Source organism: Carlito syrichta, unplaced genomic scaffold, assembly GCF_000164805.1.
Source record: "Carlito syrichta isolate Samal-C Ts95f unplaced genomic scaffold, Tarsius_syrichta-2.0.1 Scaffold130461, whole genome shotgun sequence".
Taxonomy (NCBI): domain Eukaryota; kingdom Metazoa; phylum Chordata; class Mammalia; order Primates; family Tarsiidae; genus Carlito; species Carlito syrichta.
The window spans coordinates 56,363-77,344 of record NW_007074557.1 but is presented as its reverse complement, the minus strand read 5'-3'; the positions used below and the strand labels follow the sequence as shown (position 1 = coordinate 77,344).

Genomic DNA, 20,982 nt, shown 5'->3' with positions numbered 1-20,982 from the left:
AGAGATGAGGTCTCGCTGACCAGGCGGGTCTCGAACCCGCAGGCTCAGGCAATCCACTCATCTCAGCCTCCCAAAGGCGCGGGTTTACAGGCTGAGCCACCGAGTTGGCTCTCCTGCTGTTACTAGGATAACTTAACCCCGGCAACTAAGGTCCTCCCTCCCGCCACAGAAACTCCCGCCCCTGGGAGGCCCCGCCCCTCTCCAACTATTGGGCCGCCCAAGCGAAGGCCGTGCCTCTTCGTCACACGGAAGTCCCGCCCTTCCAAGTACTGCACTGCATTGGCCCACTGAAGGCCACGCCCCTCCCCAGTCAAGAAGCCCCGCCCCAGGCGTCACCATGGCGTTGACTTGCTGCACCGCGCGCCCGAAGTTGGTTGCCTGGAACCCGGTGGTGCCGAAGGCCTCCAGCAGTGCGCGGTAATCCACGCCGCGGTTGAAGTCGTAGCCTCGCACCTGGGCGCTCTCAGGCGGCAACGCCGAGCTGTGCTTCAGCACGGCAGCCAGCGCCGCTGCGGGCGCTTCCCTCTCCGGGGAGCCCTCCATGCGCCTGAGGCCGGCTCTCAAGTCAGAACTGCCTGAGGCTGGGCCTCCAATACCCTTGAAACGCGTTAAGCCCCGACAACGCGCGTCTCTGCAAGAGCACAGGAAGTGGGGCGCGAGAAAAAGCCGGGGAGAAAGACCGGATGTTATTTGGTCACATGACCTTCTTTGGCTGCCTATGGCTGTGTGCGCGGCCATCTTTGTGTTTTTGTTCCGTAATACGGAAACTGCGAGGAGCCGTTACTCTTTTTCGTGTGTGCTCAACTTCACACGAAGATTCGTATTTTAATGCCACCTGCTGGAGACCCATCGCATTACGCGGCTCTTGCCCATTCGTTTCTGTCCTCTCGGGATGAGAGGATGACTTTTTGTTGTTGTTGTTGTTTCTGGGTTTTTTTGAGTCGGAGTCTCACTCTGTCGCCCAGGCTGGGGTGCAGTGGCGTGCTCACGGCCACCACAGCCTCGACCTGCTGTGCTCAGGCGATCCTTTCGCCTCAGCCTTCCAATTTTTTTGACTTCTTGTAGAGACGAAGTCTCGCCATGTTGCCCAGACTGGTCTCGAACCCATGGGCTCAGGCATTCCTCTCACCTCAGCCTCCCAAAGTGCTGGGATTATAGGCGTGAGCCACTGCACCCGACCTTTTCCTCGATTTTATTCTTCTTTCATGCTGTCCTTCAAGTGTATGTCTTTCACTGAATACATGTTCTGTTGTCCATCCCTCCCTGATAGAATAGCAGCTCCATGAGGACAGGGTTTTTTCTGGTTTACTGTTGTTCTTGCTTTTTGCACAGTGCTGGGCACATATTAGCATCTCAGCAGATATGCCTGTTATAAGCTAAATGGCATCTCCCTAAAATTTATATGGTAATCCTAATTCCCAGGGCCTCAGACTGTGACTGTGTTTGGAGACAGGGTCTGTAAAGAAGTCTAAAGTTAGGCTGGACTCAGTGGCTCACATGTGTGATCCCAGCACTTTGGGAGGCCAAGGATGGAGGATTACTTGTGCCCAGGAGTTCAGCACCAGTCTGGGCAACATAGAGAGACCTCATCTCTACAAAAACAAAAGAAATTAGCCAGGTGTGGTGACGTATACCTGCAGTCCCTGCTATTCAGGAGGCTGAGGCAGAAGGACTGCCTGAGCCCAGGAGGTGGGGGCTCTACACTCCAACCTGGGCAACAGTGGGACCCCAACTCCAAAAAAAAAAAAAGAAGTATAAAGTTAAAGCAAGGTCATTAGGGTGGATCCTAGTCCAATCTGACTTTTTATAAAAAGAGGAAAGGCAGGCTGGGTGTGGTGGCTCACACCTGTGATCCCAGCACTTTGGGAGGCTGAGGTGAGAGGATTGCCTGAGTCTAGGGGTTCGAGATCAGCCGGGCATGGTGGTGTGTGCCTTACTTCCAGCTACTTGGAAGACAGGTGGAAGGATCGCCGGAGCCCAGCCTGGGTGACAGAGTGAGACCAGACTCAAAAAAAAAAGAAAAAAAAAGAAATGCCATGTGAGGACACAGCAGGAAGGTGGCCACCTGCAAGTCAGTAAGAGACGCCTCAGAAGAAACCAAACCCCTTGATCTTGGATTTCCAGCTTTCAGAACTATGAGAAAATTAATTTCTGGTATCTAAGCCACCAAGTCTATGGTATTTTGTTATGGCAATCAGGGCTGACTCATACAATGCTGAATGAATGAATGAATGAATGAACACAGGAGTGTCAAGGTGATCCCTGAGGAATAAGAGAAGGAGAAGTTGATAAGAAATTCAGCTCACACCTGTAATCCCAGATGTGGGATTTGGGAGGTGGAGGCAAGAGGATTGCCTGAGCCCAGGGGTTTGAGACCAGTCTGGGTAACTTAGCAAGACCTTGTCCCTACAATAAATCAAAAAATTTAGGTGGGTGTGGTGGTGCTCACCTGTGGTTCCAGCTACTTGGAAAGCTAAGGTGGAAGGATCACCTGAGCCCAGGTCGAGGCTGTGGTAGCCATGAGCGTGCCACTGCACTCCAGCCTGGGCAACAGAGTGAGACTCTGACTCAAAAAGAGAAAAAGAAATTCAGAGGCCAGAGCAGGCAGCATTCTGTGGGCTGTGGTGAGGAGGTGGGGGTTATCATTCTAAGGAGCTGGTGAGGTTTTTAAAAAGGGATTGAGAAGCCGGGCTTGGTGGCTCAGCCTGTAATACCGCGCCTTTGGGAGGCTGAGGTGAGTGGATTGCCTGAGCCTGCGGGTTCCCCGCCTGGGCAGCGAGACCTCATCTCTACAATAAATCAAAAAACCAGCCAGGCGTGGTAGTGCATGCCTGTAATTCCGGCTACTCAGAAGGCTGAGGCGGAAGGATCGCCGGAGCCCAGCAGGTCGAGGCTGCGGTGGCTGGGAGCGGCCATTGCACTCCAGTCTGGGCGACAGAATGAGACTCCAACTCAAAAAAAAATAAAAATAAAAAGGAATTGAGAGAGGGTTTTTTTGTTTGTTTGTTTTTTTAAAGGATCCCACCAGCTACCTTGAGAACAGCATGGGTGAGAGAGCAGGTAGGGGGAAAGTTGGAGACTAGGGTATAGGAAGGTGTCTGCCCTCTTCCACATGGGCAAAGATGGGGGCAGGACCAGATGGTGTGAATGGTGAGAGAAGTGACCCGACAGATCCTGATCTGATGGCACCTGAGACAGGATTGGATGTGGGACTATCTGGACTATGTTCCCTCAGGGCAGAAGGTCTGGGGGAACACAGGCCAGAGTCCTGCTTGGCCAAATTAGGTGAGAGATGCCTCCTTGGTGTGAGGGACTGAGCGGGGAGGAGAGTCCTCCAGTCTGGAGCTCAGGGAAGAGGTGGGTGGGGATGGGGGCAGAAGAGGTATCAGCATCAGTGAGTGGATTGAGTTACCTGTAGATGAGACCCCAGGCATCGAGTATAGACAGGGAGAGGAGGGGCTGCGCCCGAGCATGAGCAACTCTGCATGTCAGGGGTGGCAGAGGCTGGCAAAGGAGGCGTGTAAGGGGTCCAGTAGGTCGGAGGAGGCCAGGGCTCCCTCGTTTCCCCAGCCCAGCTGCCTCACCCACAGAGACCTAGGTGACACGTGACACCAGGGCAGCCACCGGGCCTCCTGGGGCAGGGACCCCCTTGGCCAAGGCAGCTACTGCTGCCGCTACTGGTGACATTTCACTCCATGAGCATCCTGGCTTCAAAGTGTCTGCAGGGGTGGGGGAGGGAGAAGAGGGGGTTGGAGAGGCCAGGCCAGTGTAGGGGAGGGAGCCAGAGTGGGGCAGCCACTGGAGGACCAGGCAGTCAGACGGCTTCCGCTGGAGTCCTCAGCTGAGGTATGTGGGCCTGACGGGTCTGGGGGCAGCCACCCCCATTCTGCAGTCCCCAGGGGACCCCGGAGGAGGTGCAGGGACCCTGGGGCAGCCCTAGCTTCCCCTAGAGGACTGGAGTTGGGCCTGCTGCCCACAGCCTTGCCACTTCCCCCCAGATGTCCAGCAAGGTGGCCATCGGCAGCGACATCGGGCAGGCCCGCCGGACAGTGGAGCAGCTGCGGATGGAGGCAGGCATCGACCTGTGAAGGTGAGGGTCGAGGCAGACACGAGACAGGGAGGGCTGGGCCCACGGAGCGGGGGACAGGTGCATGCCTGGGTCTGGCTGACCGGGTTGGCCTGCAGGTGTCCAAGGCAGCTGCTGACCTGTTGCAGCTCTGCACGGAGCAGGCCAAGAGCGACCCCTTCCTCGTGGGCATCCCAGCCGCCACCAACCCCTTCAAGGAGAAGAAGCCCTGTACCATCCTCTGAGCCCACAACAATGCCACCCTGTGGCCCCGGCAAGCCAGGGGGCCTCAATAAATATGAATGTTCCTCGGGGATGGTTGGGCTGGGTTGAGAGAGGAACTGGGGACTTGCAGGGGCCAGGTACACACCTGGCCCAGCCTCCCTCCCCAACCTCCCCCAGGGTCATGTGTACACAGTGGCACGTGCACACCCTGGAGCCCTGGACAGAGAGCACACATGTCCTCCCTGCCCCCCTGAACAGATGCCCACTCCCACTGTGTGGGCACACATCCACAGTTTCATTCATAATCTACATACCCACATGTATCACACATCATACACACACAGGGGTGACATCACAGCCACAGGTGTCCACGGTCCCCAGGACTGTCCTTCAAACAATGCACAGCAGCGGCTGCCACATGTTCCCGGCCCAGCTATGCCATCTCTCCCACTCTCCCCCACACCTACCCACAGTCTCCTCAGCCCCAAGCAGGCGTAGGCCCAAACCCGCGGCCACACCGCACCCACACTCCAGGCCCAAGCACCAACACGCAGCTTTATTTCGCCTTTACTCTCAACAGAGAGCGGGGCGTCCAGATCACAACAAAACCAGGGCCTGAGGGTGGGGAGCAGCCACCTGGGTGGGCCAGAACTCAACTTCACCTCCTCAGGTATGGGGCTCTGCCTAGGGTGCCCGCCCAACCATGGCCAGGACTCCTTGTGCCCTGGGCCTGCGGGGCAGGAGCAGAGGCAGCACCAACATGGGGAAGGTCCCCAGGGACAGAGGCCGAGGCCCAGCCTCTGGCCGGCAGTGTCCAATCCACATCCACATCCATGTGCTCAGGCCTGCAGCCTCCAGACCTCCAGTGACAGGCCCCCTGAGGCAGCCACCACCAGGTTGCCCTCAGCACAGATCTGAGAGGGGGCAGAGACATGAGGAGTCAGGAAGGGCATTGCTCTGGGCCACCAGGCAGGGTACGTGGGGCGGGACCTTACCCCATTCAGCACGTTGTGGTGGCTTCGGGTGCAGATGGTCCGTGGTGGGTCTGTGGGCACATGCACCTAGTGAGGGGCAAAAGACAAAGGTCAAGAGGTGTGTCCCAGCTGGTGGGGCTGGGGGTCGTAGCTGGGCAGGAGCCTCACCCGGATGGTCTTGTCGGTGGACGTGGTGTACAAGGCCCCCAGCGAGTGTTTGATCCCTGTGATCTGAGATCTGTGGCCCACATCGAAGGACTGTGGGAGGTAGGGACGGATGACAGTCAGGCCGGGGCCTTCCAAGGCCAGGCCAGCCCTCCCACACCACCAGGGGCTCAGGAGGTAGGAAGGAGGCCCAGTGGGTGGGAAAGGCAGGGGCAAGGGCCCCAGCAGACCCGGACAAGCTGGAAGCAGCCGTCACGGTTGGCGAAGACGTGCAGCAGGCCCTGGTTGTCACCCGCCCAGAGCTGGGGCGCCTGGTAGGACATGCAGAGCAAGTAGGAGTCCAGCTATAGGAGGGACAAGAGACGGGGCAGCTGAGGCTGGGCTGGGCCAGCTGCAGCCCCAGCCCCTCCAGGCCCGTGGGGAGGGTCCACCTGCAGCCGCTGCAGGACGCTGTTGGCTCGGCGGTCGAACACCACCAGGGTGTGGTCCTCACTGCCTGAGATGATGTGCCGGTCGTCCGCCAGCAGTGCCAGCACAGCACTGGAATGCAGCCGCCGGCTCTTCAGCAGGGCAGGGCCAGCTTCACAGGTGATGGGCCAGGAAGAAGGGAGATATCAGACCCCTCGGAGGCCCCCAAACTGGGCCTCCATCCTCCCTGGTAACACCTTCCCTCCACTTAGTCCCCCTGATCACAGGTGACCTTTCTCTCCTGTCCCATCTCACATCCAGGCCTTCCCAGGACCCCCAGACTTCTGCTCCTCCTCGTCTCCTGTCCCATCTGCTTCCTCCAACCCCATCTACCCTTCTCAGCACAGGGCAGCCTCAGTTTCACATCCACCCGCAGGTCAGCCTGCGATGCCTCTCCCCATCCTACAGCCCCAGTTCTGCCTGGACAAGGCACACTGGCCCTTCAATTTTACAAAGTAAGAACGAATAAATAAACAACAGAAAAGAGTTATGTCAGGCAGTGTTCCTCCTAGGCGTTTACGTAAACTTACTTTTTATATATTTTTTAGTTAACTTATTTTTTAGAGATGTGTCTCACTATGTTGCCCAGGCTGCATTTGCACTTCTGGGCTTAAACAATCCTCCTGCCTCCTGCGATTCTCCTGAGTAGCTAGGACTACAGACACATGCCACAATGCCTGGTATAAACTAACTTATTTAATGCACCGATATTCTTCTTATTATCTCCTCTAGAGCTGGTGGTGCTAATATTACCCAGATTTCACCGCTGGGTTCTAGCTTGCCTGGGGTCACACAGCTAGAAGGTGGAAAAGTCGGGATTCTAACCCAACCCTGGGGGCTGCCCCAACTTCCTCTGCACCCTTGTGGTCTCAGCACAGCACAGGCCACTCTGCACCTGTGTGATCTCAGCACAGCACGGGCCACTCTGAGTGGCCAGCACCAGGCTACATGACTACCCCCCAGTCAGACTGTGAGGCCCGGGTGTCTCCTTCGCTAGCATGACTCTGGCAACCCCAGGAAGCCCTGTTCCCCAGGACCCCTGGCCCACCTCTGGGGTCGTAGACAGTCACCTTCTTGTCATAGGTGCCAGTCACCAGGATGTCAGGCTGGTAGGAGAGGCACAGCACGGCTGCCTTGCCCCTGGGGACACACAGACCACAGGGCTTAGGCTGCCGCCAGCAGGGCCCTGCCCCCCAGGCCCCTGCCCAGACCCCCTCATACTTTATCTCGCCGAACTGCTGTCCATCGGCCGCCATGTCCCAGAGCTTCACCGTGCTGTCCCAGGAGCCAGAGCACACGCGGTGGTCCTGTGCTGCCAGTGACCACACCCAGCCCTGCAGGTACCAGGCATGGCAGTCACCTATGGCTCCCCACCACAGCCCATGGGAGCAAAGCTGGAACCTTCCTGCTTTTGCAGATGAGGTTCAGAGAGGTCAAGAGACTCATCCAAAGCCACACAACCTTTCCTCCCTAACACCCACTGTGACAAAACTGCAGTACAACACACAACTCCAGTCACACATGATCATATCCATTTCACAGATAACAAGATCAAGGATCAGAAGAGGGAGGGAGACAGATGACACCAGCACCCAGAGATTAGAGCTCGGGTCTGTGGGTCAGTGTGACTTCACAGCCTGGGACGTGGACACCCCACCCAATAACATTTCAAAGTCAAGTCTGAGGCCACATGACAATGTGATTCAGAGTGTGACCTCCATTTCATGACCTGGGAAAATCACATCCCCTCAGTTTATTCATCAACAAAATGGGCACGAAATAGCCTTCATCTCAGCAGTTAATACACACAGTGCTGGATGCTGACTGGCTTGTTCCTCACCAACTGCTCTGAGGAAGATACTGTGACAGTATCCCATTTTACAAATGAGGAAACTGGGGCCCAGAGAAGTTGAGTTTCTCACCCAAGATCACACAGCCAGGAAGTAGCTGGGGATTTGAATCAGCAGCCTGGCTCCAAGCCCAAGCTCTCAGCCACTGGCCTGGACCACTTTAACAACGGTGAGAGTGTTCCTCTGCAGCCGTTTCTCACAAGATGAGTCATGCACAGAGCTGGCTGATCCCCATGGGTGGCCTCATAACTGCCCTATGCTGACATCAACCTGACATCTATTGGGCACCCACTGTGTATCAAAGCCTGAGCTTAATGCATCTCCACACTAATGCATGATTCATCTCATGCATTCTCATCCTAACTGCCCACTGGAGAGAAGGAGAAACTGAGGCACAGAGAAGCTACACATCTCGCCCAAAGTCACACCAACAATAGTAGAGCAGGATTTAAACCTGAGGTCTGGCACCAAAACCTAGGCCCTTAGTCACAGCATCCTCCCCAGGCCCCACACCTCTTGCCCCGCCTGACCCTTCACCTTGTGGGTGCTGTTCGGCTGGGTGCCCAGGGCTTTGACCAGAACCTGGCTGGGCTCTGTCCCCAGCTGCCGCAGGTCCCACAGGTTGACATTGCGATCTCGGGAGCCCGAGAGACACAGTGTCCCACCCTGGAAAGGGAACAAGGTAACGTTGTGGGGGCCATCCTGGCCCGCCCCAGCCTGGGGCCCCCACAGACCCTGTCTCACCTGGAGCAGCAGCACTGAGTCAATGGAAGCAAAGTGCCCATCAGCCAGACAGAAGTACTCGGTCCAGCGTCCATCCTCTGCCCAGCGGGCCAGATGCTGCTCCAGCTCAATGCAGGCTGCCGGCCAGTCAAAGTCTTCCTCTGTGGGATACCATGAGTAGGGTCCCCGGGGGGCAGGGACCCTGGCACCCACACCACCTGGCCAAGCCCAATCCTGGCTTCCTGGAAGCCTGCTCTATACCAGATTTGGGCATCTGAACCCCTCACCCCACCCCAAGCAGGCCTAGGCTCTACCCTTGGGATCACCCGCCCGCCCATCCCTCAGGCAGGTGTAAGACTACTCATTTTTGTTGTTTGTTTTGAGTTGGAGTCTCACTCCATTGCCCAGGCTGGAGTGCAATGGCACGCTCATGGCCACCCCAGCATCAACCTGCTGGGCTCCGGCTATCCTTCTGCCTCAGCCTTCCAAGTAGCTGGAACTATGGGTGCATGCTACCACGCCCGGCGAATTTTTAAAATTTATTGTAGAGACGAGATCTCGCCAAGTTGCCCAAGCTGGTCTTGAACCCACAGGCTCAGGCAATCCACTTGCCTCAGCCTCCCAAAGTGCTGGGATTACAGGCTGAGTCACCGAGCCCGGCCCTAAGACTACTCTTGACTCCAATTTCCAGAAACTGGTAACTAGGACCCCAGGACCACCTTTCCAGGCCTCATCCCCCAATCTCATACCTACGGGACAGCAGCCTCAGGACACTGAAGTCCTCCCTCACCTCTGGCTGAGGTCTGACCTCAGCCCCTCAATCAGGCTGGGCATAGGAGCTGGGGCCTCATCACCAACCCATCTTGACTGAGTCATCTTAACCAGACCAAGTGGAGTATTTCTCAGACTAGTTTCTGTAAATCCAGGAGCCTTGTCAAGATGTAGAATCCAAGTCCCAGGTGCAGAGATCCAGTGGTACAAATGGGGCACAAGCATCTATGTTTATCAAGTTGTTTGGGAGAGTCTGACCCAGGGGGTTGGAGACAATGCTTTGAGGATTACTGGTCCAGAAGCCCCACCCTCTCTGAAGAATCAGAGCTTCCAGGTTAGGGTAACTAACCACCCAACTTGTTACTCACGTTGCCTCAAGGGTCTGAGGATCCAACTATATCCAGATCAACAACATCTCAGGATCAAAAGTATCAATTCTACCTCAGGGACCAATGAATTCAGGGGCAGGAGGAGTGACCACAAAGCCCTGAATAAGATGCCAGGCTAGACCCCAGGTCTTCAGGATCTGTGGTTGCTGGTGTCGGGAATCCCAACTCCTAAAACCCTAATCTGGTTCAAGCGTTCCAGGCTCTGGACCCTGAGCCCCAACCTCTCCCCAACCGGGTCAAGGGCTTTGGCAACACCAGGTTGCAGCCTCAGCCTCTAGACTAGACCCACAGTCTGAGGATTCTTGGGCTTACTCTGAGCCCCAGCAGAGATTCCACAGCCTGAGACTTCAAGTCCTGGTGTGAACACCAGTCAGGGGTCAGGGGCTCGGTACAAAGACCCCAAGCCTGAGGTTATTTGAATCCTAAGTTCAAGGACCCCAGTCCTCAGGGAAGATTTTCACAGCCTCAGAACTCCACACCTCTGCCTCATGGTCCACCCAGAGGTCCTCAGGGGCCTTGGCATGATCAGTAACGACCTCAGCCTCCAGCCACAGCCAGGACAGCCTCCTCCAGAGGCTGTGCCCTAAGTATCCCAGGTACGTCTTCCCCGCCCTAAGTCTGACCTGGGCGGGCATCCCCGGCCCCTGGATGCGCGCACCTTCCACCACCGGGTAGGGCGCGCGTACGCGGCGTTGAGCGCGTAGCCTCCAGGTGACATGGTCACGCACAAGGTCGCGCAGCGCGTGGCACACGCGCGGCAGGACGTGGAGCACGAGGCGCGCGTCCAGGTAAGCGCAGATCTCGAGCAGCAGCTCTGGGGGGAGACTCAGCAGGCCCGGCACACCCACAGCCAGGACCCTGGACGCGGCCCGCGGCTCCAGGGCGCTCGGGGACGTGGCGGGTGTGGGCAGCGGCGAGGCGCGCGGGGGCGCCAGTCCGGGTTTTGGAGGACTCAGCACGCGGGCCACGTAGGCCTCGGCCTGCGCGTCGGGGTCGGGCTCTGGTTCCGCGTCCGATTCATCGTCCCAGGTGCGGGGATCGTCGCACAGTCCTGTGGGAAGCTCCATGGCGAGCGGGTGGGCGCGGCCGGCCCGGCCCTGTCAGCTGCCGGCCCCGCGTCCTGTCTCCTAGGCAGCGCGAGGGTACTTCCGGCGCTGACCGATGACGTTGCGGCGCCGACCGGAAGGGAGCGGCTCGAGGGAAGGGTGGAGTGGTACGCAACCTGGTGGACCTTAGAGTGGAAAATGCGGGTTCCTGGTTCCTGCGGTTTTCATGTATTTTTTTCAGTCAGAGTCTCACTCTGTCGCCCAGGCTGGAGTACAGTGTCCCTCCCACGGCTACCACAGCCTCGACCTGCTGGGCTCAAGCGATCCTTCTGCCTCAGCCTTCCAAGTAGCTGGAACTATAGGCGTACGCCACCACGCCCGGCTAATTTTTTGATATATTATCGAGACGAGGTCTCGCCAAGTTGCCCAGGCTGGTCTCCAACCCCTGGACTCAAGCAGTCCTCTCACCTCCGCCTATCAGAGTGCTGGGATTACAGGCATGAGCCACGGCGTCCGGCTTCCTGCGTTTTTAAAATAGTGTCTCTGGTGGTGCTGAAGCCGAGGGCCAGCCACTCTAGTTTAACAACATAGCTCAAGCCAGGCGAAGTGGCACCCGCCTGCGGTCCCTGCTCCTCAGGAGGCTGAGGCGGGAGGACTACTTGAACCCAGAGTTGGAGGCTGCAATGAGCTACGTTCGCTCCGCTGCACTCCAGCCTGGGAGACCACAGTGAGACTAGTCTTTTAATAAATGCAGCTCTAGCTGGGCTCGGTGGCTCAGCCTGTAATCCCGCGTATTTGGGAGGCTGAAGTGAGTGGATTGCCTGAGCCCGCGGGTTCGAGACCCGCCTGGGCAACTTGGCGAGACCTCATCTCTACATTAAAATCAGCCGGGCGTGGTAGCGCATGTTCCGGCTACTCGGAAGGCTGAGGTGGAAGGATTACCGGAGCCCAGCAGGTCGAGGCTGCAGTGGCCGGGAGCAGCCACTGCACTCCAGTCTGGGTGATAGAGTGAGACTACAACTCAAAAAATAATAATAATAAACGCAGCTGTTGAAGGCACCTGTTACAGGTGACACTTCACTGTCTCTTCTGTCTCTTCTTCCAGTGCCAGAAACACGCAGTTATACCACAATGGCCTCAGTGAGTTGCTGGGGTTTTTTGTTTTTGAGTTGGAGCCTCACTCTGTCGCCCATGCTGGAGTGCAGTGGCAAGCTCACAGTCTAATGGGCTCAGGTGATCCTTCCACCTCAGTCTTCAAAGTAGCTGGAATCACAGGCATGTGCCACCATGCCTAGCTAAGTTTTTGGTTTATTGTAGATGAGGTCTTACCATGTTGCTCAGTATGGTCTCAAATCCCTGAGCTCAGACAATCCTCTTGCCTCTGCCTCCCAAAGTGCTGGTATGACAGGCATGAGCCTCCACGCTCAGGAAGAGTTGCTGTTAAGTCGTCCTGGTAAAAACAGCACCTTATTTACTGAAAGCTTCTTTTGAGTCACATAACCGATCCACATAAATCTGAGCAGCACTTAGCAGTTTCCTCTGCTTGACACTTCACAGGGCTCTTTGTTCAAGCACCATCTCCTCAGTGAAGTTTTCCCAGGGCACCCTGCACAGGATTTTGGCCATTTCTCCGAACGTTCTCTCTCAGTCTCTCTGCTGCATTTTCCACTACCTCTTATTTATTGAGTTGAAATCCCTGTCGCCCAGGCTGAAGTGCAGTGGCATGATCATTGTTCAACACAGCCTTGACCTCCTGGGCTCAGGCAATCCTTCTGCTTCAGCCTCCTAAGTAGCTGGGAGACTACAGGCACATGCTACCACCCAGCTAATTTTTGTATTTTTGTCTAGGCTGGCCTTGAACTCCTGAGCTTAAGTGATCCTCCTGCCTCAGCCTCCCAAAGTGCTGGGATTACAGGCATGAGCCACCATACCCGGCCTTGTACCACTATGTATATATAGTCTATTCTCTCTACTGTAGGCATTATTTGTTGTATGTTCAGGGAATGGCAGAGGGGCATCTTGAATCTGGGTTGTGACACTAATGGCATCCCTTGAGTGAGCTGTTAGAGAGAACGCATTGCGCGTCACACATTTAAGCTTCCACCTTTCACATTCATCTTCCCATTTTACAGGAAAGAAAACTGAGGCCAGGGTCCCATATTAATGCTTGCTTCTTCACTCCATTATTTCCTGACTCAAGTTGTGTGCGTCCCCGTTGCTAAAGCATCCCAGGCACCCCTCCACATCTCTACCATCAAGCCAAGGACACAGGAAGCCAGAGACCAAGGGGGTCACAAGAAACTGATCTTTACTCAACAAAGTTCTACACAAGTGGAATCTCACGCCACCTTGGCGCCAATCCCCAGCACGGCACGTTAACAAATGGACAGACCCGGGAGCCCGCAGAAGAGGATAAGGAATGAAGGAGGGACTCAGAAACGTGGAGAGGACTGCGGATCAAAGCCAGTCTGCGTCCGCAGCCCTCGGCAGGGGAGAAGGTTGAGAAGCTGAAACTTCGTTGTGCAAAAACCAACCAAAAATAAATAAAAAATTAAATAGCTTTCTTTAAAAAAAAAAAGGAAAAAAAAAAAGAAAAACCAGGCTCCCCCTCCCTGAAGGTGTTTGGAGCACCCCATCTTGGGTGGAGAGGGGTTACCAATCCCATCAAGACAGCCAGTCCATCCACACACCCCAAGACCCTGCAGAGGATGCTTCAAATAACTGGAATTACCAGAAAATAAAAAGGTTTAAAAAATTTTTTTTTCTTTTTACAAATGGCTTCTAGAGACCTGCTCGAGTTTCACAGTGGGGGAAACTCAGCTGAGTTATGGAATGTGCACTGAGTGCCCCTTGGAAATAGAGGCAGGGCCAGACCCTGACTGTGAGAAGACACAGGGCTAGGAAAGGGATGGGAACCAGGGCCCAAGAAGAATGCATGGAACAGGCCCCTGGATGTGGAACTCCAGTCAAACCCCAAGACATAAGGGGCCCCCAAAGAATTAGAAAGCAGGAAGGAAAAAAAGGAAAACAATGTTAAGGGGGCTGCAGGGCCCAGTTTCCTAGCCAACTGGGAAGTAACTGTGGCTTCTCCCTAACTAGAGGAGCCCCTCCCACCTTGAACCACATCCCCAACCAATCCCAGAAGATTCCCTAGAATCACTGCCCCCATCTGGTGGGATCTCAGGGCCCACTGGGCACTGTGATGAACAGGAAGTCCCAACGTGAAGGAGTGGGAGACAGGGGGCACGCTCCCTTCCCCTCTCCCAAACCCTTTGGCTTCCTTCTTCCTGGCAGAGCATAAGCCTTCATCCTGTCATCAATTCAGTGCCCCTGCCTGAGCCTTAAAGTTAGAACTCGGGCCTGAAATATGAGGGGGCTCTCAGAAGCAGAGAAATGGACTGCCCCCAAAGCTGCCTACAGAGAGAGATGCAGGGGGTGGGTGCCAGCAGTTCTGGCTGTCCCCAGCTCTCTTCAGGAAAAAGGTCCCAACCCGGCACATCAAAAGCCGCTGGAGCACAGGGGAGAGAAAGGCGACTTCCAGCCAACCCCAGCCACTCCAAGGGTCCCTACCCTACTGGCTGAGCTAGGACAAGGACAAAGACACACTGGCTGAGGCTGCCACAAAGCTGGCAGGAAGTGTGCGGAGCAGGTCCCAAGCGTGCACGTGCTGACAGGGCGGCCCCAAGGCAGCCATCCTCCTCCCCCCGCCCTGGGGTCCCAGCTAAGGCCCCCTACCCACCCAGCCCTCCCCAGTCACCGCCAATTCCGGCAAAACAGCAGAAGCTTCTTAAACTCTAGATGCAGGTTACACGGAAGGCCTTACGGGTTAACTCAGGGGTTCACTAATTCTACTGTCTCCATGCAGTCGGGGAAATGGTGGGGCGACTGGCCCAGCCTCACCAGCTACAGCGCCCGCACATGCGTGTGGCCACGTGTGTGTCCATGTGAGTTTACGTGTCCCTACAAGGGCCCCCCTCCCCGCCTGCTTCCCCCTTGCCTCATCCGAAGCCGGATTTGGTCGGCCGTGTGGATTCCTCCCTCCCACGTAGCTGGCCCAAGTGGGCTGCCGGAGATGACCCCATTAGAGCCCAGGGGCCTCTGCCCGCCAGAAGTCCCACCCCCCTCCCCGTTTGCAGGATGAGCGTGGAGGGCCCAGCCACCTGACCGCTTGCCGGCCAGACAAGCCCTGCAGGGCAGGTGGGTGGACGGACAGACGGGGAAGGCGTCTGGATTTGGGTCCCACTCACTCCTCCCTAACCCCCCTCGACAAGGGCACAGCGACTTCTGGACGCGGCGTGCTCCCCAGCAATCCCTCCGACGACAACGCAGACAGAAACCTGCAGGAAGAGGCAGAAGGTCAGGGCCTGGGCCTCTTGATCCCAAAACAGTCCAGGCCCCCAGTCACGGCCTCCTCACCTGGCAGTCTCCAAGTTTGCCTAGACCCCATAGAAGGCCGCCAGCCTCTCTTTGAGCAGCGGCGGAAACTGCTCGGAGAACTGCTGCCAGTTCTCCTCCCCCACTTGGTCTTTGAAGCCGTGGAGAATCTGTGGGAAGGGAGGGGGTGAGGAGAGGGCAGGGCAGAGCAAGGGGAGCACTCCCCTCCATTCCCCTATCCCTGCCAGAGGGTCTCCTTCCTGTCCCCTCCCTGGACTAGATCAGGGCCCAGCAGGAGCCTCACCTTATAAAACATGTCCCGAAGGTCATCCTTCGGGCTCACCCAGGAGGCTACAGCATCGCAGAAGAAAATAAAGTCCTGAAATGTGATGGATCCCAGGTGAGGGGCCGCCCAAGCCCAGCCCCCACACCTTCCCTCAGAGCCCAGCTGCCCTAACCTGCACGACACCCCCTGGGTTGACACCAATCATCATGCAGATGCCTCGGAAGGCTGAGTCCTTCTCCTCATTGTCCCTAATGTTCCTGAGGGATGTGCACCTGTGGGAAGGAGAGAAGCAGATCATCAGTGAGGCTGGGGCAGGAAATGCACCCATGGGTGGCAGTAGGGGTAACACGTCAGTGAGCAGGCAGGACCAGGGAGGACATGCATCTGTGTAGGGGTGGGGAAAATACGAGGTCAATGAGTGGATCTGGAACATGCCATCTATGGGGTGGGATGGGACAGGAGATCAGTGAGTGGGTGGGGCTGGGATAGCAGAGGTGAGAAAAGAGGTTGGGTCTGTCCCACCCACCACATGGTAGACCTGACAGGCAGGTACACACCAAGGACGGATGAACTGCTGCAGCATGGGTGCCACTTCCTGTGGGCACACATAGCCCAGGCGGCCGATGGTGATGGCTGGAATGGCAGAGGGACTCGTCAGGCGACCTGCAACCCCGAGTGGCCCGCGGACGGTACGTGGCGGGGCCTCTGGCAAGAGGCACCAAGCCCCGCCCCATGGGCTCCAAAAGAATGGCTCGTGTGGCCAACCTGGGCCCCAGAGCTTGACCTAGACAGGGTCTCCCTGCCAAAGGCCCACATCTTTTTAGGGCTCCTTCCAGAGCCTCCTTTCCAGGTCCTTCCAGATACCCTCCCTGGTTCCTTCCCAAGGTCCTTATCGGCTGCCCTCCCAGCCCAAAACGCCACCTCCAGGAGGTGGGCGAGCGAGCAGGCCAGGTGCCCACCTGTGTTTTCCAGCAGAGTCTTGGGTGTGTTAGGTCGGTTAATGATCTCCACCAGGTTGTTGAGGACCATTTGCACATAGGGCTGCATCTCTGCCCCTGGAAGAGCACTCAGTCAGAGGCCTGCACAGCCCACTCCAGGCACAGTGGGCCAGTCAGGGGTCCTGCCTCGGCCTCACTCACTGACCCCAGCTCCACCCAGAGACTGGCCAACCACAACCCGTGAGGAAGCAAATGACCTTCTTCAGCTCATTCCCCACCCAAATTTCTGATCAACCAAAAACAGACAGATCTACACTTACACTCTCCGACCCTTTTCCAGAGTCACCACCGGACACCATGATGCAACCTCACTGCCCAGCCTCTCGCAGGCAAAGAAACCAAAGTCACCCAACCAATCCCAATGGGTCTTTCTGCCAACTGCATGAAGCGGCCCAATCAGAACAGCCCTCCTATGTGTCTTTGTGTCCTGTCCTGTCCCCCATGTCCCTCCCTCCACCTTTGGAGAAGCCAATTACAAATGGCCTGTCAGCTACTTGGCTCCACCCCTGAGGAAAATACTAATTCATGTTCTCTTGCCCCCCGCCAATCAGATGTGTTCCCTGAGGGGACCTGTCAGTCAGAGCCAGGCTCCCAACCCCAGGTCAGGAACAGGCCAGTGGGATGGACACAGCCTGCCCACTTGCAGGACACTCACCCATATGCATGCAGATCTCCCCGATGGCCCAGGTGGCATTGTTGCAGACAGAGATGAACTCGGGGTTCAGGTTGGTGCCCAGAATGGGCATGAACTCGGCTAGTGAAGAGGAAGAGGGTACTGAACAAGAGCCGGCCAGGTTGAGCTGCAGGATGCAGCCAAGCAGGCCCCATCAGATGTACGAATACATCCCAGCTGGGTCACAGTCCTCCCCGGGCATTTCTTCATCACTGAGGCCAGAGCTGGGGTCACGGGTTAGGGACAAGGTGAGTGTCGTACCAATACAGGGTTTGACGTGGATGAAGCAGGCTTTGGTGAGATCTCCCAGGAGGGCGAAGGAGCTCTGCCGGACCTCGGGCATCGAGTCCTGGAGGCCCAAGAGGAGTCAGTGTGGCCAGGCCCTCCTCCCCGCAACCAAGGCAGCTGAGGAACATGGTCCCTGTTGCATATCCTGACCCTGCCACTTCCTAGTGCCAAGGCTCCTGGCTGTTCCTTAAGCTGTCTATCCTCCAGCCCACGTCCGTTAAGGGGGGATGGCAGCGCCCCACCCCAGGAAATCAGCACGTGACTCAGAGTCCTCTGCTCAGGGCATTGCTACAGAGGGAGGCGGACATCACTACTGCCCATCCTGACATGCAGTCACTTCTCAGTATCCATGGGGGACTGCTTCTCAGGACCCCACAGATACCATAATCTTCAGACGTCCCTGATATAAAATGGTGTCGTTTTTCTCCAGATATTTGAGCCAAGGTTGGTTGAATCTTGGGATGCAACAGCCACAGTAGAGGGCCAAGTGTGCTGGGATAGGGACCTGAGCTTTCACATTTTCTATTTTCAGTTTTTCAATACTTTTTTTTAAGTGAGGGGATTTTGCTGTGTTGCCCAGGCGAACTCCTGGCTTCAAGCAATCCCCCTGCCTTGACCTATTTTTTAAAATAAGATTTTATTTCTATCTTATTCCAGTCACTTTTTAAAGCAATTAGCAGCTTTTTTTTTTTTTTAAAGGATCACTTTCCTCTGAGATCCTCTGGGCACAACTAGGACCTTGAGTTCCCTCCCCAGAGTGGCCCACACAGGTTGCTGGGTGTCCTCATTGTCCAGGTAAGGGCCTGTTTTTTCGCCACGTCCTGGGTGTGGCCTACATGGGGCCCTACCCACCTGCATGCACTGGAAGAGCAGCGTCATGATGTTGCTTCGGGCCACCAACTGCTCCACATGGCCACCTAGACCCTCAGCCAGGCCACTGAGCAGGTCCAGCGCCACGATCATGAAGTCCTTGTCAGGAGCCTCATACTGTTCCGGATGCTGCGTGTACATCTGGACACAGATGGGGGCGGGGAGGTAGGTGAGGGGCATGGGCCAGGGCCCAGGCAGCAGCAGAAGTACAGATGGGTGGGCTGGGGGTGCTCACCATGGCCTGCGCCAGTGTCTTCTGCACCAGGGTGACACAACGCTGATAGACGGGCTCACAGTAGGGTAGGAAGCCACTCTGCAAGGCGGTGGCCACAGACGACAGGCACTGGCAGGGAGGAGACCAGGAGAGGGACACTCAGGGAGGGGCAGGGAAAAGTGGGGCTGCAGGAGAGAGCCTGGAGCCCACTCACCTCCAGCAGGGGGAAGAGGTCCTTGTCCTCATCCTTGAGCTCATTCCACTTCTGGATCAGTGGGGGCATCAGCTTCTGGATGTACTCCTGGAGGGGAGTAGGAAGTTGGGGCTCCCTGGGTGGTGGCCTGTGACTCAGAGGTGTCAGTCGCCTGAGAGATGAGGGCTGGGCTGGCCCTGCAAGCCTTCCATCTGGCCAGAACTCCATGTCTTCTCATTTTTCTCAGCAGTTCAAGCACCACCCTCCCCACCCCGCTCCCCTGGGGGCCTGGGTCACCACCTCCTGGTCCCCACAGCACAGCACTTACCACGCTGTCTCATAACTGTCTGTCTCCCCCACTAGACTGGGAGCAGGGCGAGGGCGGGGGCCGGATCTGTCTGTCTGCCTGTTGAGGTCACGGCCACGTCCCTGGCGTGCAACACAGGGTCGCCGCCAGGTCACTGGATGCCAAGGGGCACAGGAATAGGGAGGCAGGAGCCACTTTGGGATCTCACCGGCTGGTTGAGGTGGTGGCCCACGGAGTCAGCCAGGGTGCCGATGGCATCATAGAGGATGAGCAGGTTCTTGTGCTGGTATTTGCCAAAGGCAAAGACAAGGGTGTCCAGGATGTAGCTGAGGTAGGGCACCAGCTCCGTGCAGGCCTCCTCTTCCAGAGTGGCGAAGGCACTGTTGGGAAGGAAGATGGGACAGAAGTCTCAGTGGACCACCGCAGGCAGCCTTGGGACACAATGGGAGAGGGGCACTCAGGATCAGACAGTACGAATACAAAAGAAATCAGTGCCACATCAGCAGTCATAGGTGTCATCACTTCCTGGAGTGCAGTGGGGGAAGGGTGGAGGCTGTGGGATCAGGGGTCAAGGGTCACCTGCAGGCTGCCTCCTGCACCCTCTTGTTGCCATCCAGGATTCGTTTCAGCAGTTCTGTCATCAGAGGCTTGAGATGCATGTCGGGTGGCTGGCTGACCACCCAGTGGGCATAGCGGCTCAGCGTCCAGCAGGCGATGGAGCGGACCAGGGCCTTCTTGTCTGACAGGCACTGGATAAGGTGCGGGATCAGCTCGGGCAGGTAGGGCACCATGCCCTGCATGCAGCCTGTGGTGACCCGGAGACAGGAGGGGGCAGTTCAGCTGGGGCCCAGGGGGAAAAAGCCTGAGTCCAGCTGGGCACAGTCATACCCACCCTTACAGAAAGAAAGAATCAGATGCACCTGAAAAAATGGGGAAACTGAGGCTCAGAGCCATCCCACAGAGCTAGAGAAAGACAGGAACAGAAACAGCCAACAGATATGTCTCATTACAGAGGTCATGTTAGCCATCTGGTCACTTGTTAATTTAGTATCTCTCACACTGCACGGTGTCTAAGCTGTATAGGGCAGCTGTGACTTGGAAAGTATTTTGTATTTGAAACCCTTCTTAAATGTTTTCTCTCTTTGTTTTTTAAATTTTTTGAATCAGGGTCTCACTCTGTTCCCAGGCTGGAGTGCAATGGCATGATCATAGTTCACTACAGCCTCAACCTCCTGGGCTCAGATGAACCTTCCACCTCAACCTCTCAAGTTGTGGGTCTACAAGTGGGCACCACCATGCCTGGCTAATTATTTTGTTTTATTTCTTTGTAGAGACGAGGTCTTGCTATGTTGCCTAGGCTGGTCTCAAAATCCTGACCTCAATTAATCTCCTCTCACCTCAGTCTCTCAAAGTGTTGGGATTACAGTCATGAGCACTGTACCTGGCGTTTTTTGCTTTTAGTTTGATTATGAACACTGCTCTTTTAATTTTTTTTTGAGTTGGAGTCTCACTCTGTCGCCCAGACTGGAGTGCAGTGGCCGCTCCTGGCCACCACAGCCTCGACCTACTGGGCTCTGGTGATCCTTCCGCCTCAGCCTTCCAAGTAGCTGTAATTACAGGCGCACGCTACCACGCCCAGCTGATTTTTGATTTATTGTAGAGATGAGGTCTCGCCAAGTTGCCCAGGAGGGTCTCGAACCCGCGGGCTCAGGCAATCCACTCACCTCAGCCTCCCAAAGGCATGGGATTACAGGTTGAGCCACCGAGCCTGACTTGCTCTTTTAATTAAGGAGAAGAAAGACAACAGCCTGATCCCCAATAATCTAAGACATAAACCTTACATAAGCCATCAATACATAATACATCTGGTGTCATCTATTGACATTTTGCTCATGTATCACATAACATGTGCTCTATCAACATAAGATATGTTAAACACATACAACATACAGAAACTTTTCCTTAGGGTAGGCGGCCGACCCTCCTTGATGGTACCCCAGGATCAGAGACCATGATCAGAATCCAGATCCCTTGGGCTTCTAGCCACCCCCCACCCCCAGCCTGGGGTCGGGCCACGCACTCAGATTCCAGTCAGACAGAGC

The 20,982-nt window shown here is 56.1% G+C and overlaps 4 protein-coding genes across 8 annotated transcripts in view; 1 reads left to right on the top strand and 3 right to left on the bottom strand.

The window, feature by feature from the left end:
• DHPS (deoxyhypusine synthase) overlaps positions 1-648 on the bottom strand; it is a 4,523-nt gene extending 3,875 nt beyond the window's left edge. For all 3 annotated transcript variants that reach the window (XM_008049046.2, XM_021708029.1, XM_008049047.2), the window contains exon 1: positions 337-648. In XM_008049046.2, coding sequence (XP_008047237.1) covers positions 337-543 — 207 coding nt within the window. In that variant the 5' untranslated portion in view covers positions 544-648. The remainder of the gene's footprint in view (positions 1-336) is intronic.
• A 3,350-nt stretch (positions 649-3,998) lies between these two features.
• On the top strand, positions 3,999-4,311 carry GNG14 (G protein subunit gamma 14). Its single transcript, XM_021708031.1, is given in 3 exon segments — positions 3,999-4,080; positions 4,083-4,193; positions 4,196-4,311. Coding segments are annotated over 3 exon segments (309 nt in total).
• A 515-nt stretch (positions 4,312-4,826) lies between these two features.
• FBXW9 (F-box and WD repeat domain containing 9) lies at positions 4,827-10,779 on the bottom strand. Its single transcript, XM_008049044.1, has 10 exons — positions 10,290-10,779; positions 8,493-8,632; positions 8,286-8,414; positions 7,120-7,232; positions 6,947-7,038; positions 5,862-6,010; positions 5,661-5,774; positions 5,434-5,523; positions 5,287-5,352; positions 4,827-5,205 (listed from the first exon to the last, which is right to left on the bottom strand). Exons 1-10 carry the CDS (start codon positions 10,696-10,698, stop codon positions 5,131-5,133), a joined length of 1,377 nt encoding a protein of 458 aa, XP_008047235.1. The 5' UTR covers positions 10,699-10,779; the 3' UTR covers positions 4,827-5,130.
• A 2,189-nt stretch (positions 10,780-12,968) lies between these two features.
• TNPO2 (transportin 2) overlaps positions 12,969-20,982 on the bottom strand; it is a 21,476-nt gene continuing 13,462 nt past the window's right edge. For 2 of the 3 annotated variants that reach the window (XM_021708026.1, XM_008049039.2), the window contains 13 exons: positions 19,460-19,685; positions 19,089-19,260; positions 18,595-18,681; positions 18,402-18,509; positions 18,149-18,307; positions 17,270-17,357; positions 16,991-17,089; positions 16,297-16,392; positions 15,895-15,970; positions 15,510-15,609; positions 15,356-15,430; positions 15,094-15,221; positions 12,969-15,014 (listed from right to left, as the gene is read on the bottom strand). In XM_021708026.1, the coding sequence (XP_021563701.1) occupies positions 15,114-15,221; positions 15,356-15,430; positions 15,510-15,609; positions 15,895-15,970; positions 16,297-16,392; positions 16,991-17,089; positions 17,270-17,357; positions 18,149-18,307; positions 18,402-18,509; positions 18,595-18,681; positions 19,089-19,260; positions 19,460-19,685 (1,394 nt within the window). In that variant the 3' untranslated portion in view covers positions 12,969-15,014; positions 15,094-15,113. Of the gene's footprint in view, positions 15,015-15,093; positions 15,222-15,355; positions 15,431-15,509; positions 15,610-15,894; positions 16,001-16,296; positions 16,393-16,990; positions 17,090-17,269; positions 17,358-18,148; positions 18,308-18,401; positions 18,510-18,594; positions 18,682-19,088; positions 19,261-19,459; positions 19,686-20,982 lie in introns of all 3 variants that reach the window. The other variant, XM_021708027.1, reaches the window with a different exon arrangement.